Source organism: Ammospiza nelsoni, chromosome 1, assembly GCF_027579445.1.
Source record: "Ammospiza nelsoni isolate bAmmNel1 chromosome 1, bAmmNel1.pri, whole genome shotgun sequence".
Lineage (NCBI taxonomy): Eukaryota > Metazoa > Chordata > Aves > Passeriformes > Passerellidae > Ammospiza > Ammospiza nelsoni.
The window spans coordinates 101,049,870-101,070,259 of record NC_080633.1 but is presented as its reverse complement, the minus strand read 5'-3'; the positions used below and the strand labels follow the sequence as shown (position 1 = coordinate 101,070,259).

The 20,390-nt window shown below is 39.2% G+C and overlaps 1 protein-coding gene across 3 annotated transcripts in view; it reads right to left on the bottom strand.

Moving 5' to 3' along the window:
- The window catches only part of SPIRE1 (spire type actin nucleation factor 1), a 128,486-nt gene that overhangs the window by 62,841 nt on the left and 45,255 nt on the right, over positions 1–20,390 (bottom strand). For all 3 annotated transcript variants that reach the window (XM_059471975.1, XM_059471959.1, XM_059471968.1), the window contains exon 3: positions 10,526–10,759. In XM_059471975.1, the coding sequence (XP_059327958.1) occupies positions 10,526–10,759 (234 nt within the window). The remainder of the gene's footprint in view (positions 1–10,525; positions 10,760–20,390) is intronic.

Below are 20,390 nucleotides of genomic sequence, written 5' to 3'. Positions count from 1 at the left end.
TTTGTTTGTTTGTTTAATATCACATGCTACCACAGAAGATTTCTTTAAAAACAAGCCCTATAGTTCACTTTCTTCACTTAACAGTGTCATGTTTTTAAACATTGCCTTACAATTTTGCCTTTCCAAAAGGTGGATTGAGGATAGCGATATCTTACATCTACCCATGTAAGTACATGTGACTGTACAAAACACATATATGGGGGCTGATTGCATACAGTATAGAACAGACTGGTAGATGTGAATTGATTAGAAGAGTCCAGTTCATAAAGAGTTTTGGCTTCATGAAAATTTGCTGATTTAAAGCAAGTGTTGGTCTTAATGCTCACATCAAGAAACCTTGGCATGCCAAAAAGAAAAAACAAATACAATTGCACATTAGGACCTTCTTGTCCCAACTCCAAGCCTGCTTTATCCTAAAAGAAGGCAAAAAAACCCAAATCCAGCCAATTGCTCCAAAAACCCCAACCATACAACTCTCATTTGGCTTAAATCACCCAAAGTATCATGTTCTTCCCTGCCAACATGAGTGCAATAACTAGAAAACAAATGCCTGGTTTTTCTAGTGCTTAAAATTAAGTTTCCAGCCTCTTTCTCTGAGATCAATAGATCAATAATAACAAAACAAAGGGTTTTGTTCTCTCTTCAGTGCAGAGGCAATAAAATGCCTGTTTTCCATTCACCCAAGCTTCCAAAAAGAATCCTCCTAGTGCCTTCTTTCCAGCATTTACACAAAGCCAGCCGAGAGCAGCGTGTGAAGCTCTGCCACTGTGTGCAGCTGCCTGCCCTCAGCACAATCTCTGAGCACTCTGTGCTTGTCAATCCCTCAGATAAATATTCCTCCTGAGAGGGTTTAGTTTGGGTCTACAAACAACAACTACTCGTGGTTCTGCTCAGTGCTGCCAGTTTGCTTTGCCTCTTCACATAAAATCCCCGAATTCCCATGCCTGCTACCTTTCTATAGCATCCAGGCTGCCCTACACCTTCCCTTCAAGTAAAAGCTCTGCCAAGCTCAGTAGATTTGAAGAATTCATCTCTTGGGACCACTTGATTCAGTTGACAGTGAGTTATCTGAAAGGCTGCGAGGTTAAAACATTCAAATCATTCCCCACAATTCTGCATACCCAGCCCACATATGAAGAAGCTTTGGAATGTGTGCCCCAAAGTTTGCAGTGAGGCAAACCTGAAGCTACATCAGAAGTGCCCTGAAGCCATCACCCAGAAGAATATTGCTTTTCCCATTCTGTTATTTCATTAAAAATATTTACAAATTGTTCACTTAAAACACACTCAGGGCCATGCACCCTGCAGACAATAATCTTTTGAAAGCTACCTCTCAGGAGTGCTTCAGGTACAACAATACCATTCAGGGATGTTGGAAGTAAATGTTTAAACAAAAACTTACTGTAAAAAACCTTTTACTAAAAAATGCAAAACATGCTCTGTCTTCAGACCAATCTTTGGGATAAATATGATATCCTGCCTTTTAGATGTGCATCTTCAGGGGTCAGCACAATCTAGCAGACCCTGTTTATTTCTTCGTATCAAATGGCCTTATCTCACTTAAATATTTTTCTAAAATACAACATGCAACAGTACACTAAGCAAAAGGGAGCAGAAAATAGTATAATAGGAGCACAGTAGTCAAGAGTATGTTTTAAAAAAAGCATAGATAAAATAAAGTGATTATTATTTTGGACAATTAATGGTACTTTAAAATCAATTCTATGACCTTTCCTCCAAATGTTTAATTTCTTTTTATACTGTTACTGGCACTGAAATAAATGCGCCAATAGAATTTTTGCCTCAAGCCCAAGCCTCCTTCTTGAATAATTCAAAAGCAAGAAGATCACAGTGGCTTAATTAAAGGGCCCTCCCTCTGTTTCTTTATTTTTCCCATGTTGCTGTTACAGGACAATATGCCTCTGCAAGAAGTTAAGTAATTTTGTAGCATCTATGCTGCTTCTATTTTCTTTGCTAATGCAATTATACCATTATAAGTGACTCTGGACTAGCAATATTGACAACTGAAATGCTCAGTTTTTTAGATATGCAAAATGCATAGTCTTTTACATAGTTGCTATCACCAAGATAAACTGTAGCCACATTTCTCTTCAGAAAAAAGCAAGGCACAATTCTTCCCAAGAATATTTCTGGGATTCACATTCTCTGAACCTCAGAGAAAGAAAACACAATTCTTATCATTTGCTGTGTTTGTGTATGTGCAAAAGTAGAATACAACATGGAAATTGTTTACCCAAAGTCATAGTGTTTTGTTTCCTTTGCCTATCAGAGCCAGGTGTGTGTTTGTGTTGGGACTGATGGCTCACAGTCACAAAATTCAATGCAGTGTAAGCAGTTGTGTGCAAAGTTGAATACTTAGCAAATTCAGTTTTATATAGAATAATATAGTATAATACAGTAATTAATTAGCCTTCTGATATCCATGGAATCAAATACATCATTCTCTCCCCTCATCAGGGCCATCACAACATTGCAATAATAAACTTAGTACACTCATATTTGGTGATTTACTTCCTGGCAAGATCTAGAAAAAGCAAAACTTCCACAGCCACTTTTCCTCTAACCTCTCTCCTGAATAGACTGATGGATTGTGAGGCTCTAACACCTCAGAGAAGTTAGGGACTCCACAATTTCTAGAGGACCAGCACTTATAGACTCTGCCATTGGACCTTTCCTTTCAGCCTGGAAGGTGTAACATATTTTACCCCAGCTACATTAGACTAATTAAGAAATTCTCCCCCGCCCCACAAGTCCTGCTTCTCTCATGCCTGTAGAGCACTAGAGCTACAAGAACACCCACAGTGCCCATTTCAAATGAGCTGCAGATGCACTACCTAAAAAAATGCAGAAATAAGTTCATCTGCTGTTTTGAACATGGTCAGTGAGCGCAGTCACTGGGAATCTGCGGCACACAATACTACATGAGAAAACTGCCCATCAGTTTTGCATGTCACCATTAGTTTATCTCTTTACTGAAACACATATCCCACACATGATGTAAGTAATACAGGGGCTCCTGGGAAGCTACACTGGAAATTCCTCATGGGTTATCCCCTGTGAGATGCTGGCATTACATGGAATGTAAATCAAACACTTGTACCGTACAGGCAAGATAGAAGGTATCATGTGAGCCTGAAGAATGGCCTTCACATTTAAAGAAGCTAAAGGAGCCTGCAGAGATAAAAAGCTGCCAGCAACACCACAAACATCCAAGCCTACATGGGTAGAAAGGATTCTGACAAGATGAACCTTCACCAAATCCTAACGTAAGACAAGCTGCTGTCCTGGCTAATTTTTCTGAGCAGATCTACTGCCTTCACCAGGCTGACAGCAAATCTGAAAAACCCATCACAGCCTTCTGTGCACTTAGCAGTTTTAACAGCTGGAGAAGAGGGGAGGTTAAGAGATGGAAAGGGAGACTCAGGCAGATCCCTCCAGCTTTGGCCAGGTCAGGCAGCGCTGCTTTGCTGAGTGCTGCAGATAATCTGCAGGGCAGAGACGATGTGGGTCCTTTTTGTAATTGTGGCTCTGCTCTTTTCCTGCTTTGTTTTGGGTCTCTACAGCTTTACTGTGTTAATTGACCATTACCCTGATTTCCAGTCATTACTTAGAACTTCAAATTAATCTGATCAAACAGAACATACCTTGTGAGAGTAAACACTCGTTGATCTACTTCAGTCTCCAGGGTATATTTTAGGCAGCGCAGGCTCACACAGATTCTTTGATACTTCAGATGTATTCTTTCTTACAGAATGTTTTACATGTTTTCAAACTTGTATTTTTTATGGAATAACTGAAGCTCTATCATGAGAAATTCTGCCTTTTATGCATTATGGGCCACCATTACCACCAAAGAATCCTTCCACCTGCACTAAAATATGGAACTTTATTTTTACCCTTGTATAAATTACTTATTATAATTACAGCATAAAAGAGACAGAGGGGAAAAGTCCCTGCCCTACTGTGCCTCTTTTAGATGCATAAGGGCCCACACACAAATTTCAGGTGTATTCTAACCTCCCCATAAAAATAATCTGAATGCCCCATCTGTGTTTCCTGTTTTTGTTGGACAACTCCTTGGATTCCTCAGACTATTTTAGACCTTAGACAGGTTATACCAGTATAATTAAGTGAATTATGGGTACTTGGTTTTTTAACCATTGTAGATGTGCTACTGTGAGCCATAAATCATTGCAGGAAAGGTCATTTGGTTTTGTCTCCCAGCCTGGAGTAAGACACTCCAATCTATCTAAGCCCATACTGATGGAAGGAATGTTTCCAAGAATAATTAAAGTAAGGAAGACAAAAAGTTCTTCTTTTTAAATGGAAAGACAAGGTCTTGAGGGACAACTTCCTTGCAAGTACATCAGATACAAGCCCTTCATATCAAAGTCCTATTATTATTGTTAAATACTTTTATTTTAATACCAGCAACATGGAGATATTGCCCATACATTACAAACACTCAAACATGCAGAGAGACACTCCTGCTTATTTTTGCTCAGCTCTGTGGGGCTGCACAGCACAGGACTTCCAACACTGGCTCTGCCCATGACTCAGCCAGGAGCACTGTTTACTCTGCACCTGCACAATGGTGTTTGTAGATGAAGGAACTGATTAAAGAACAAAGGCAAACAAATAAACTTTTGGGATGCTTTGATGACACATAGGTGACAAAGGTCCCAGCAAAGGTGACAGCACAGACATGAGAAACATACTGTGTTTTGAATGAATAGCCATGATGCACGAGGCTTGCCTGGACAAGAGAAAAGCAGCAGTTTTACTTCATTTCTAAGACAATTCCAAGTTCTCTCAAAGCACAGTGAAAGAACAAGAAAAGGCCTGTGGATGGGTCCTATTCAGCCAAGATCCATCTATTCCTTTGCTAGTCCAATCTCAGTGATTGTTTTGTAGGAGACCCAAAGGGAATGGTTGAGCACATGCTCACCTCCTGAGCACAGGAGATGAGCCCTGGTCCTTGTGGCTTCACTGCTGAACTCAGAGCTCCCACTCCTGTCAGTGCAGCAGAGAGAAAGGGTGGCCAGGAGGTGTGCTGACCCACACTGTCCACCTGGTCAGAGCACCACCACGAAACTGCACCTTCAGAGGCCCACACTGCCCAGGGGCACCCACCCAACAGTGTCCTGTCACTGCAGTGTGAGATGGGGCTGTGGTTACAAAGTCACTCTGGGACATTTTGGGGTTTCTTTCTAGCTGACAGTCCCCAACGAGTTAAACTGCAAAAAAGGAACAGCCAAAGGAGAACCTGCCTTCCTCAGAACTTAAGAGGTACAAAAACTAGATGGCTGCACTTTCAGAGAGCCAAACAGATGGGACAGGAGGTTTCCCAATATTACAAAAGGGTTCTCAGATAGCAGGTCTATGTGACTGAAGATTCCCAAGTGGAGTATGATAATTTTTTGTTCAAGTTAGCAAGTACAGTGAAGAAAAAAAGTGAAGAGAACTGAGGACTTCCAACCCACTGTCATTTCAATGCCTCTCCATGCACATGAGACAAAAATCTTGTTTTTCTAAAATGAGATCCACCAAGATAAAGACAAGCACATAAATATGCGAGTACAGGATTCAAGAGAAAGGAAAGTATCTTTTTTGAGCATTTTCACACATGGCCAACGTTGCTGCATTCCTTTTTAATATAAAATGAATTGGCAACATCTGGGACTTTACCATCTCAGTAAGTTTCCAACTCATCAGCAGCTTCACACAGCATACACTGCAAGTTGCTTGTTTGGAAATAAAGCATAAATTTCAGGCTCATACAAAAATGCTTAAGTCAGCCCAGCCTTAAAATGAATTACACTCACAGAAAGCAGCACCTTACTAATCTTGTACTAGACAAAATTGTGGGGTTTTGAATTCCAGTAACATGAACTCTTTAACTGTCTGTCATAAACAAATACCCTGACTTGTTTTTAACTGCATTTTCTGGTTCCTCTCTGACAGGTTCCCATATTATACTCACATGGGGTCACAGCATCTATATGATAATAGTCCTCAGACCCAGAAGGGAATCTCCAAAATGCTTAGATCTAAATGTAGATCTTCTTATCCTGCCTATAATTGCAGTGAGACAGGACATACTTTTCTTTTCCCCTATAATCCTACAACATACCATAGATGGTAGATCTGTTCTACTATCAAAGTACTCAAAATAAAACAGAGGCAGATCAATATCACCACTGTAAATTTCCAGCTGAAAGGAGTCAACTATATCCTTGAACTACCAAGACTTATGAGTCACCTAGACATACAAGTTTCTCATCTCATGACCATGCCAATGATTAAAACAACTGAAATGGGAGAGGAGGAGTGTTTGAGGTTGAGAGAAACAATTTATTCTTCCTCTTTGCAAAGCACAAACATAATTTTTTACCAATAAAAATATTGCAAACTGCATCCTTATTTATATTTCTTATAGCGAGATAACACAATACTGACTATGCTGCTCTGAAAAAGAAATTTCATGCAAATTAAGTCAGCATGGAGATTTTCTGCGTATGAGTTTTGTTTGCTAGGGGACCTGGGCCACTCATTCACCTTTGTGAAGCAGCACTTGCATGACAGTTAATTTTTGGTCAGAATTAACAAACATTATTACTGAACTTCTTACAAGCAATTAGGTAAGACCTGGGACCCAAAGCCATTGAGCACCAGAGACCAACCACCTGCATTTGTGTCCTAGACAAGAAGGTGTGGCTTAGCTACAGATAAGGCTCCTGTTAAAAGCTGAGTTCACTTTTGGGATGAAAGGTAAACATAAGAAAGAGAGAGATACTGGCTCAGGAAGGGTGCTGCCTTCTTTCTGTACCTTCTACAAGACCTGCAGAAAAAGACAGCAAGGCAGTGACAAAGGTTAGTGCTGTGACTTGCAGGCACAACTGACAGCACCTCTACAATACCTCTGCTCTGCAGAAGGGCTGAGGCAAAGTCTACTACTGGCAGTGATTTGGCTACAATGATGCTCAAATCTGGAAGAAATGACAGGCTAGGATGGCAGTTAAGCCCAGCAAATACCAGCACAGAATAAAACCTGCTATCAAAGCCTCATGAGGTTACCTTTACACCCAGAATTAGAAAGGGGTGTTGACCTAGACTGAAGTAGAATACTGTAACTGGGTTTAGGGCTGGGGCTCAAGCCAGCAGATATTGATAAATCGCAGCTTAGAAAGTGCCTCAGGGTTAACAGGAAGATGCTGTTGGTTTAAACCATCTGTCTGCAGAGATCTATGGGATAAGGAGTGTGATAATGTTAAGATTAGGAGTGGAATTAGGGTTTGAGCATACTCTGGAAGAGGTTGATAAACTGTATCATCTTGTCTCAGTATCAGGGAGGGCCCCACGCTGTGATAAAGGTGCCACATGACAGGACTTCCCACACCCTTAGCAAGCCCAGCATGCCAGGCCTTCCCTGTCTATTCTCTGTTGACCAAGGCTTCCCAAGGTGTGTGTGCTGCCAACCTGTGCTCCTGATCCTGGGATTACTGTACTGTGTACATGCAGAGCCAACCTGGCACTCCCACATGTACAGATTTACAGAGCACAGTGTGTACACACAGTGGATGGGGTGGGGAGAGGGACTCAAACAAGGAGAGCATCTGTCTGGAAATATCCAGTCTTTGCTGTCTCCGTTTCTCCCTTCTTTTGCAGCAGGGCTGGCAAATCAGAAATATATCAAAGACTAAAAGCTTCTGGTCACCAATGTCTCCTCTCTTCACAGATGCCTTTTTAAAAACACTAGGTCAAGTCTGGACAGCAGGCTGGTCCTGCCAAGGAAATCAGGACCTAAATCAGCCAAATATACCAAGAAGCAGCACAAAAGCTTATCTGTCTTCCCCACTGGCTTTGCCAATGATGATCTTGGCAGTACTATTTAGCACTTACCCTTTTCTCCGTTCTTGGGAATCAGTGTTTGCCATATTACTCAGCATTTTCCAGGCTAGGGGGAGGGTGCAGGATTGACCTTGCTTACTTCACATTACAGAAAAACCTCACATATCTTAACTACCTCTGTGTTTTTTAATCACAATATATACTCACCCAAGTTAGTGATTAATGGCGAAGAGTTCAGCGGACAAAGACAGTTTTTGGAGGAGGAACCATATAGTCACTTTTCAAGGACAAAATAATTTCCAGACCACAGACTACATAGTTAAAAACCTTAAAAATCAGTATTAGTAGCACACTACCAGGCCATCACTACCATTTTCCAAGCTTGTGATGCAGAGAATGCAGGGGAAGCAAGAACAACAGTTCTCAATTCAATGAGCAAACCTGCTTCAGCATTCACTACAAACTGTGGGGGAAAAGGCTTTGCACTGAGTCTTGCCAAGAGGATCTTAAAATAATTGAACCTCATGGTCACAAGACCACACATTACAGTTGTGAAACAGTCACTGGGTAAATAAGGGTGTAGCCTCTGACATTTTACCACAGCTGGTGGGAGGAAAAAATTAAGAGAAAGCCACATGCAGAAGATGGTCTGACCTCTAAAAAGCTATTAAGTCAGGAAAAAAAAAGATCTTTCAAATCTGCACACATGTCAAAAATATGGCAGAACAATGCTGCCATTCTAGTCCTCTCAATGCAGTAATAACACTGAGTAGGGAATAAAGGTGATTTGCACAGTTAAGCCTGCAGCACATAATTAAGGCAAAAATAACAACAGAAATAAAAGAGAATTCCAAGGGATGTAGAAGTCAGGATGATGTACAAATGACAGCTGACCAGTTCACTAAGATGAAATCACAGAAGCAATACATGTCCAGGATGATATAAAACTATTAACAAAATATGATGAAGAAATAAAAGGTAAGATGCTGATTTTAAAACATAGAAACAGGCAAACTAGCAGAGATATTAACAAAGCCAAATGAACAGGATGTTATTCCATAGCATTAACCATTGAAACCTGTTGAATTTTCTTATTGCTTTTAATTCCAGGGATGTCTACACCAGTGTACCTAAAGGAGCTGAGCAAAGTTTTCCAAATTTATCTTTTATTGTTCACAGAAATCAAGTAAAGAACTTGCAAAATAATCACTTCCATAAAGACACTGTCTTCAGCTCTGTGTATACAAAGGTCTTGTCTGCCTCTGCACTAAGTGAAACTTTCACTTATCAATCTTATCAAAACATTTATCAAAAACTTCAGCTGTCAGCAATTCACAGCATTTTGCCAAACTGAGAGAAAAGGAATCAATCTTCTAAATTTCCACTAGACAGTCTGGAGCAGCTTGCATGAGGGCTTAGCAGGGTGCAATGCCCCCCCTCTGGGTGTTGGGCAGAGGCAGAGGAAGGAGAGAGCAAAGCACCTGCATGCAGCAACTCAGCAAGGCTAGCAGGGGCAGGGCTTGAAGGGCAGAGCACTTCAGCCAGTCAGGCCCTCCCCATCACAGGGAGCAAAGAATATTTCATTCATTTCTCCCTCTGGCCTCTGCTTCTCTGAGGGAGGGGGGAAAAACATTAAAATGCATTAAGCATTTATCATTACATCGGACACAAGGAGGATCCAAAAGCATCTTAAAGTTACTCCCACTCCAGGTTCCTAAGAGTTTCTCTCTACTCTTAACCCAGCAGAACTGAAGGGTTTTAGTGGGGTCTCCTTCCTGTGTCAGTGTGTTCTGATGGGCTATTTGGGACATTCCTCTAGTCTCAGCTTCCACCATGACCAGTTCCTGGTCCTTAGATATGACTTGCATTTAGAAAGAAGCGCTATAAATGGGCTCAGTCCTCTGGTACAAGTTAGCATAAAGTTTTCCAACCTGTATTAATATCAGATTTTTTATGAGTTAAACCAATTATACTATTTTTTTCCAACCACACATTAATACCTCTGTCTGTAATAAGAGCTCACTGGGCTCTGAAACATGCACAGATTACTCTGTAGAAAACAGAAGGTAATACTTTTAAATGATTATTCACAGTCACCCAGATAACATTAAAGAACTTGTCACAATTAAAATTCATAAGCTCTATTTCTGAATTTCACAACTCAGGTCAAGAACTGCAACTATAATGATCACCAGTGAAATACTGTGCCCTGACTCACTCCATCCAAATAAGCTACTGGTACAAAAGCACTGCTGTGCTTCAGGAGGGGAGGGTGCCAAGTGAAGGAACTGATAAGACATAATTACTCTAATAACCTGCTAATGAAAAGGTGAATTAATTGAAACACACCACAAAGTATCCAAGAGTATACAAAGTAATTCAACAGATGTTTACACTGGAAGGCTGACTATCCAGTGCAGGGATTAAATCAGATTCTGATGTTAATGGCATATCCAATGCTAAAGTTGATAATGGATTTTCTGTTGCCTACTGTCAAGCTTGAAATAATGCTGCACGTCATTTTCACAAACAAACCTTATAAAAGGACAAGGGAAATCAGAAAATTACACAGCCAGCATCACACAGAATAATAATGCAGAAAACAGTGTCTTCTCATTGACAGAACTATCATATAAACTGCCCACTACTGTACCTTCATGACATCTTTATAGGAGTGAATGGCCTCAACTTCTTCTTTGTCATCATCCTCATCCTCCACTCCTTCATCCAGAGCATCATATCCTTCATCCCTACTCCCATCTGTTTCTGTGGCATTAGTCATGTAGTCAATAAGCTGCTCCAGTGGAGGACTTAATTCCCTCTCTTCATTTTCCTTCAAACCATAGTCCAGGGCTTTATATATAATAATCCCTAGTGATTCAATAACCTGTAAAAACAAAAAAAACACGAAATATATATTAATGCCATTTACATGAACGAAGAGGTCAAGTGAGGAACAACCTTTTCTGGTGTTTATATAACAGACCCAGCAACTGAGAGGGCAATAAACATCAAAATCTAAGAGAAAAATTATCTGCTAATAACTATGGTAGCACTTGAGTAAGCACCTGGGTAGTACAGCATAGAACAAGCAAGAGCAGATCATACCACATACCTACAGTTTTCTTATTTCAATATTTGAAATAAAAAATTCATAATTTACGAACAAAGTAGGACCTTTTAAGGTTATTTTCCTTTTTTCCTTCTGATACTTCAAACCTCAAAGTAACATTACTCTACTTTTTAAGACTATATTGCACACACATAATTTTGTGGGGCAGCTAGGAAGAAATTCAAAGAAAGAATAAACTAACATGAGGTGCCTTCTTCTTCTCACATCTTAATGACACTTGGAAACTGCCCTTCAGTTTGTGCCTCTTCATTGACCTGAGAGGTGTCTGGACACAGCTGTGGATGTCCCAGCATTACCCACTGAGCTCTGGGACAGCAGCCCAAGAACTCCTTTGCCTGTTGCACAGCTGTGGAGGCACACATTTGCCACTGAAACTGCCAACAACTGTATTCCACAGTGATGAGGTTGTACCTCAATTTTTCATTGAATTGAGGATTTTTATTTGTGCCCTGTCAAGAGCAAAGCAAACCAATGACCTCTTACTCAGTGTGAGCTAGGAAAATATTGTCCTGAACATCCCACAATGATAAATGCACATTTTCTCTCTTGACATTAGTAATTTTCCTTATGAGCAATATCAAAGCCTCTGGAATGTTAAAGATGTAAATAATGGCATTACAAACAGGAGTTTGAAAATGGGTATTAATGAAGAGGGAAGGGAAAATGGGATTGCAATAGTAAACCACAAGAAGGTAATGTCACTGCTGGGAGATCCTTGTCTGACAACGGAAGTAGGACTGGAGTTATTGCATGTAATCTCTGATCTTCCTTGTGCGTTGGGATAGATAGCATGTCACACAAATTAGCAGACTCCAGTGTAGGAGTAGTTGGCACAGCAGCAACTTTAATAACAGGAGCATTTCTAAATATACCAAACCTTGTCATCAAATGACATTTTCTCTAATCAGCCTTTCGGTACGATCCTGGTCGACACACTTTTTACTGCAGAGTTTTGAAATTCTTTTTCAGGAAATAGGACAACACAAAGGGATTCTTAAAACATTAAATTTTACTCTAGCTGCTTACTTATTTCAGCACAACAAAGTATTTTTTGAGAGGCTGGAGTTTAACAAAGACTTAAAATCATTTCCCATTAGTTTATCTAGACAGACAATTTAATGATTACTGTAGTCTGACAGCTTTACACTTGTGTACTTCATTCCTCTGTTGGGATTACTTTGCAGTGCAAATTCACTTTGCAAGACAGTGGCTAATAAACAAAAAACAAATTAAAACCCCAATATATAAACCACTTTATTTTATAATTTATTTCAAATAATTTTGTTAACTTGGTTCAATATAAAAATTTTGGACATGCTAAACCCTTGAAATATGTTTATACATATTTATTTTAAAATGCAGCTAGGGAAAGTGATTAGGCAAATTAGTGAAGAAGAAAAACCTGTATGTGTTTTTTTCAGTTCAAAGAACAGCTTCTGTCTTGGGGGGTGCTATTTGGACAGGAAAGTATGTCAGGGAATGCTTTCTTGCTCAGCTCTCATACCCTTCCCCTGACTTCTGTCACGACTCATTTTGGAGACAGGACAGTGCACCATACAGACCTTAAAAAAGCTCTAAAAGATTAAACTTATATTTGTAGTATATCTTGCTCACTTCTTAAGGAAGCTGTTTTGCAGTAACTGTCTTGTAAAACTTGTTAAAAAAAATAAACTGAAAATGTGGAATCACACAAAGTAAAATATATTAATTCCAATGGTAAATGTGTTTCCTGTAACTCAGGTGCTGAGTATAATCCCAACATACACCCCTTCAGCAACTGAAAGGGAACAAAGAATAGCAGTTTGTAGGAAACTGAAATGAAAATGAAGTATAACTGAAGAAACACTTTGATACTTTGAGCTCCTAGGAATAAACACAAAGTGAGTAATTTCTAACTTTGAAAACAAGTACATTTGAAAGGGCTTAGCATACATGAAGACTGAAATGTCCAGATCAGATGCAAAGAAAATCATGTCTTGTCCCATGCAGTGATGGCTGCTGAACACAGCTTCTGGATTTTGCTACCAAAACTTCAAAAAAATAGAAGAGGGAGTGGATAAAGAAAGTTCACTCTCTCTGCCTTCTTCTGTTTGGGAAGAGGATTAAGGCATTCAAAAGCACCGTGGCTAAAGCTGGATGACAGCTGCTGCTTTCTTTGATGTCTCAGCAGAGGGCTTCTGCAGCTCAGGAATATGGTTTGTGAGTTTTTATGTGCTATTGACAGATTCCATAATGCATGCAAAGCTGACACAAGAGGAAAGCCTGTAACAGCACCAAGTCAGAGCTGTAGTTCAGTCTCTCAGCTCCTTAGTTAGGAGACGTGATCAAAACCATATTTACTCATTGTCTGTATCAAAATTTCTTCTTGCTGAAAGACAAAGCAGCAAACAACTTAACTGAGTAACTTTGCTTTGACCTGCATTGAAACTGAAACGTTCAGTGCTTTCAGGAGTACTGGTTTACCAAGGATCCTGTAAACCACACAATTGCCATACAACTATCAAACTAAAGTCACAGAATTGTCAATGCTTCCTCCCATGGATAAAACTACTAATGCAACTTCATACAAATAAAACTTTTAGGTCTATATAACTAGAAGCAAAGTATACAAGTCAACTGATTGCTCTGCTTCAGTGCATGAGTGCTGTCACTTTACTTGTAATACGAATCAAATAGAAACAAAAACAAAAAAAAAAGGAAAACCTTTTCACAGTTAACTGGATGAATTGATAAATAAGAGGGATTTTTGAGTTGGATAATCAGGGATGGTCACTTTTAAATTTTTTTTAAAGCATAGATTATTTACAAAGAAATCACATGTTCTAAACTCTACTATTGGCCAATTTAGCAGAAAATAAAAACCTTTGGCACCTAGCAAGTGACAAGCACTGATACAGTCTTCAATTATATGTGAAAATAGATATATATTAAGAAAAACAAGGGTAAAAATGGACCTAGCAAAGCTTTTTTAAACCACCAATTTGCACATTTACACCCCAAAACAACAGCATAATACTGAAATAAGTGTCATTAGTAAAACTAAATAATACTGCTAAACTCAGTTATAAAAAAAAATACCTGAACCTTGAGTTTTAGAACACATTTGCTCCTGATTGATTTAAATTTCAGCAAAGACCTGACCTCTGGAAATCAATCAGTGGATAAATAAATTTTAAAAATAAACAAGGAAGCCTGTATTATTAAGCTTTACACCTCCTCATCAAGTTCTTTCAAAAGTCATGGCTTCAGATGAAAAAAAACCCGAACATACAAACATTTCCCACATACTGAACTTGTACTTTGATGTGCTGAAATCATTAGTAAAAGGGCAACTTTGTCCCACCATGAGCATTCCTGCAGTTTCTACACCAGTCTGGACTCATACAGTGTTTTTATAATAGACTGTGATAAAGTTGCTGGAACACTCTCACTTTAAAAACAATGTAAATGCAATATCCACATACTCCTTTTACACACATGGCAAAAACAAAACCCAAATTATTTTGATTCTTTCCATGCACAAACACTGCCCATATTTCCATTCCATAGACCTTCCTCCAACATCCTAAGGAAAGCCTCTTGGACAGGGGTTCACCAGTGTTTTAGGTTTTTCATATGGAACCAATTTACACTCTTCCACTGAACTCTGCCAATTTAACATCCTTGAGCTCTTCAAATATACACCCTTTGTACAGGAACCAAAGAGGTTTCACACTTGCAAAAGTGCAATTATTGCAAGTACTTCACTTTGAGAAAAAGCCTGTTTTCCCCTCAACATACACATCTCCCTGAACAGGCAGAATCCACATCTCACAGCACACACAATGGGGCACTGTCTGAGCTTTCATCCCCTCCTAGGCCTGCCTCAATTTTTAAACACACAAAGCCTAAGGATAGCTTGTACTTAGAACAGCAAAGGACTGTTTTCAGCTCAAATGCCTGTCCCTCCCCAGAGTTCTCCCTTGGTCAAAAGGCCACTCAGGTTTTGCGTCCCTAAACTTGCATTAAAGATGCTGTAAAGCTCCAGCTCCTGAGGTGAGTTACCTAACTTTGAACTTTCCCACAGGGACCTCAAATATGGCCACCAGCCACAGCAATGTTTGCATTACTACTGCACTTTTATGAATTCCAATAGTTTTTTTATTAAAAATGTGCAGTACAATAATTATTTTTAAGTGCTTCCATATTTTATCCAGATCTACAACACATTTAATGAAGGAGGATCATTCTGCCTCATGGTGAAAGTGCTCAGAGTTCAGGGCTGGCACTCCTTAGGGCAGAGCTCCTCTCCACCACCAACTCTGCTATGTAAAAACTAACCTGGCCTAATGATGACTTTCAATCAGCCTGCCAGGAGCTCCACACCATGCTTCTGACACCACAACATGCCATATAAACATAGACACAGACACCCTTGAAGTCAAGAGTTAGGTATGTTAAATTATGTGTGACATATTAGAAGACAAACACACACAAGTTTTTGTGCTCAATTTCTGCAATATGGTCCAAAGAATTGGCATGTTAAAATGTCATGCAAAACCAACTTGATCCTCTCTAACTAGACAACAGAGAGTGAAAGAGCTCTGATTTCCATTTGTAACAAAGTAATTTGTTGTTTCTTCAGCATTCAATTCTGGAACTGAAAAAACCCAGGCTTTTAAGAAAGGTGAACAAATAAATGGGTTAGGATAACCCCATGCACATTTTTTGATTATTTAGCCCATCCTGACGTGCCCTACATAACTCCCAGGAGCACCTTGTGGAAAAGCATGCCTAAATAGGACACTACCAGAGATATGCTGCTGTCAGGTACATTAATGTAGTTTTCACCTGAGCATTCCAAGTGGAAATGGGGTAGCATTGCCCAGGTTTTAATGGCAGGGGACACTGCTAAATTTAAATGTGACCTCCACTAAATTAGAGCAACGTGCAATGGACTGTCAAATGAGAATAGTGAAAAAAATTCCAAGTGCTTCCAGGAAAGCAAGGATGTGGACTACTTCCAACGAATCAAATGAATCATTCATTTCCAAAGAATATAGACATAAGATACAGAATTATTTAACTTCTGGGTGATGTTGGTTTGCTACTGAAATAACAAGGTACTGCTTTCTGCAATATAATGAGCCTTGCTTTTTAAGTCAAAGCAGTAATGAAAGCAAAGAAAAAGAAAATCAGAGTATGTCAGGTCTAATAGAAAATAAATATGAGACAAAATTAAATAAATCCTTTTAATGATATTCAGTCTCGTTTAGATACATTCAGAGTTCAGAAAATTTCTTTACCATATTCAGAGCTCTTTTTCAAAATGGTTTTATATCCTGAGTCTTTGAATGCACTAAGTGGGCAGACAGACCTACTTACTGAATTCTTTGTACTATTCAGGTGTGTGTTAAAGGGATTCAGTGCAAGAGCTTTTGATCAAAGACACAGAACAAGCCCAAAACACACAAAGGGGATGCTAGGATCTTTTTGTTTTGGTTTATTTCCCTTAAAGTGAATATGTGAAAACTGAAGCAGCTAAATGTTGTTGGACACAGTTGCCTCTAGGAGTGTAGCACTTATGTAACTGTAAATTTATTAAGGATCAAGTGTAACACAACTCTTCAACTTATTCAAAGGTTCTGATAATTATAAACGCGGGTTTTAGTTGTTATAGGAGAACTATAATTTATAAGCATAAATGAAAGCAGATTTTTTTTCTATTGTATCAGTCTCAATTTACATTTTATCTGCAGTGTTTCATTTTAAACACTGAAAGAAAACTGTCAATTTTCTCCTAGCTTTGGTTCAGACATTATAATCCTCAAGATCATGACAAATCATTACTTTGTTACTACCTACTTTATTCAACCTGAAGGAATTTCACCATAGTGACAGTTCATACCCAGAGAAAAAATAAAATAAAGTTCTCTACTTTAACTGTGGAGACTCTAGCAATGGCTGAAGCCTCAGTAAAAGAATTAGATGCAATAATTAAGTAACCTAGATGGTGAAAGTCATTTGAAAGTTCTGAAATACTCCTCTATCCATATTAGGCTTCAAATACAGGTCAAGTTGTCCTGATGCCATTTACCTAAGGAGAATACGGTTTTTATCCTAAGTTAAAGACACAAAATCCAATCATGTCACAAGCTTCTAGTTCTGTTGTCTTTTTTTAAAATTTTATTTTATAAAACATAGCTAAACATATATATATAGTTTTTTATAGAAATAGAAGGCAATCAGGTGAACATTCCAGGTGAGGAAACAGAAGGGAGAAAGATTTCAGCTGACTTCCAAAAAAAATAACCAGGCCACAGAAATGCCAGTGGGTTCAAACTGTGTAAGTGACAGAAATTGCCATATATCACATCAGCCTTTTGAACAAAGCTTTATCTAGATTACATGAGAGCACCAGATTAGCTGCAGCAAAAGATTTTGCAGTGAGGGAGAGAAGTAAGCAGCTCAAGGAGAACTGGCACAAAGGAGAGTGAGACTTGTTCAGTAGCTCTGATGCTGAGAATTCGTGTGTGACTGGTTTAAGTTTGGCTGACGTTGCACATCTGCCTATGGTCTGCCAAACAAGATATAGAAGATAGATAGTAAAGAGCTTACCAGAGCTTTGATTCAGTTCAATTCATGGTAGTCATGAAGCAATGCAAAATCAATGCCACTTTTATTCAAAACATCTACACAGTTTAACTGCTCTACTCAAAGAGTCAGTTTGCATTAATTTTTCAGCCTTCCCCATGGCTTTTATGTCAACCATTACAGCTGCCTGCTATAGGCTTGGCCCTCATTTAATTAATCCAAAAATTAAAGTGAGTAAACACCTGGTGCAATATAAACCATTTGTTCGCCTCTGAGTTAAGAACTTTCTCACACCTATTTTCACCAAAATTAATGACTACAAAAGCCAAGCAAACAAAATAGCAGGACAATGAAAGGTATTCTTTTAAATACAAATTCTCGATGAGTTAAAAGTTTTACATTTCCATGTACATGTTAGAAGCTTTCCAGCAGCAAATCACAACAGACATTATAAAAGTTAGGCTGGTTTCACCATATTTGTCAGGGCTATGCCTGCATTTCAAGTGTTTCACAGATTATGAACTTCACAGAAACAGATGAAGCACCTGAACAAGTTTACACAGAGTGGGGAACATGACAACTCTTCTGGTTTGACTTTAGCTTTCCTCAAATCCATCTTCCTCCATTCCTGAAAAAATACGTCTTTCTGACTCCTAACAGACTTCTCTTGTCAGTCAAATTGTCCTTATTCCAAGATTCCATGCATAAAATCAAATATGTCAAGAAAGAAGCCCAAATGTACTGACTCAAAGTGATGTGCCACAAAAGAAGGCTGGGAGGTGCTGCTCCTTCCTAGTGACTGCAGCATTCATTAACCCCACACAAAGCAAACCTCATTTAACACTGCTTGTCTTGGAGGTACCACATACTCATGGCAAGTCACATAACCACCCATAGCAAGGGTGTCCTTTCCATCCATGCCAAAGGAGAAACTTCAAAGATGTCTGCGGGGTGTTGCATTTATCACGTAGTCACCTAAGACAAGCTATGCCCAGCTACCTCCCCTGCCTTGTGAAAGGTCACTCAGCCATACCTGGGCTTCCTTCCTAAAGAAGCTGATGGGAATTCACACTTACAGCCTGTGACCAGAAAGGAAACAAATCTAAGACTCTCACTGAGAGTTTTTTTGCTAGTTATAAATGTAAGGAAACATCATCCTGGCATAAGGACATGCCTTGATTATGAAGCATGTGAATTTTCACACAGACTATCATGATAGTCCAAGGAATTACTAATGAGTCAGACACATTAATTATTTAGGTCACATATGATCTCTGAGTAAGTCATGCAAAACATTACTGCAGGCTGACACAGCCTCTGCAAAGCTCCTGATTTTATGAACATTCTTCCAGGCCCTCTTCCCCAAAAAGAGAAACATTGGACCAGGCTTTTGGATCTCTCAAATATTCATCCAAAACTGAATGCCTAAGTGAACATAAAATATTTGAGTTACAAGTGAGGGGAGCTACTCCAAAATTACATTCAAGTTCTCGTAATGGCCTTATTGGAAAAACTGGTATTTGCTAAAATAGTTCAAAAAAGCACAAGTAGGCACTGCTGACAAATTACCTACCTATAAAAAGACATTAGCTTGACATTCTTTTTTTCAGGTCTGAACTTCATACAATCATAGCATGGAAGGCTGACTTACCCTACACCAAAGAGGAACAGAACACGTGGCTGAAACTCAGCAAAAAGCTCAGCACCTGCTCTTAGGGCCACAAAACCCCAGAGAATCCATGTACGAAATGGCACTCACAGATTTCTATTCCTATTTCCTTCTGAGCAATGAAATCACCCCAGAAGAAATACATATTAAGACACACCTCTATCACAGATAAAAGCTATTTATGCATAAAGCACACAATTTATAACCTCAGGCATGAAGTACCTTAGCACAAGATATTCCAGCACCTGTCAGCTGTCAAAGTTGTCAGAGTGCTGAACAGTGGCAGTTTATTATCCTTAATGGAACAGCAATATTCCTGGATTACAAATTGCTAAGCATTGTTTCACTGCTCTCTGCCAGTAATGACAATATCTATGTATTGCAGTACAGTGATGATAACACAGATTTGTCTTCAGTCACAGGTCAAAAGTGTTATGCCATTTAAAAAAAATTCAGATGGATTTTATGCTTAGATTTAAAAAAAAACCAAACCAACAACAACAAAACCAACCTCCAAAAACTATAACAAAACCAAAGCATTCTGGACTCTGTCTGTCTGCAGAAACCTCCATCACACAGACAAGTTTTCTACAATGCTCAGCACCTGACCTTTGAACTGAATACAGATATTATCCAGATAACTTATTTAGCTGCTTAGGTGGCAGCCAAGTTACTAGATATCCAACAATTAGTGGAGAGGGATTAATTCCAACACTTCCATCTATGTAAGACACACAAGTACTTGAGAACAAAAACACACACCAAAAAAAGCCGTATGCATATCAACTAAATAGATTTACTGCCTCAAAAACCTATAATAACATTATCTGCTCTATTCAGTGCATTTTACAGTGCCTGGGGAACTTGAGAGTCTCATAAATGTAGGCCTAAAAGAGGCAATGCTGATTTTCTCCCATGCTGAGACCTTGTTAATGGATGTGCTGAAGTTCCTGTACAAGGCACTTTCCTGTGCTCAGACCAAGAAAAAGAGAGGTAGGTAAAGGTGTGTATCCGAGGTAGCAAGGGGAAGGGAGAACAGCAGGACAGAGTGACCTGTCACATCCATAGGAGCTCTAATCACAATTGACCCCTGAATGAAGGATTCACACCAACTTCCCAAGGCCTCCTCACTGGCTTGTAAAG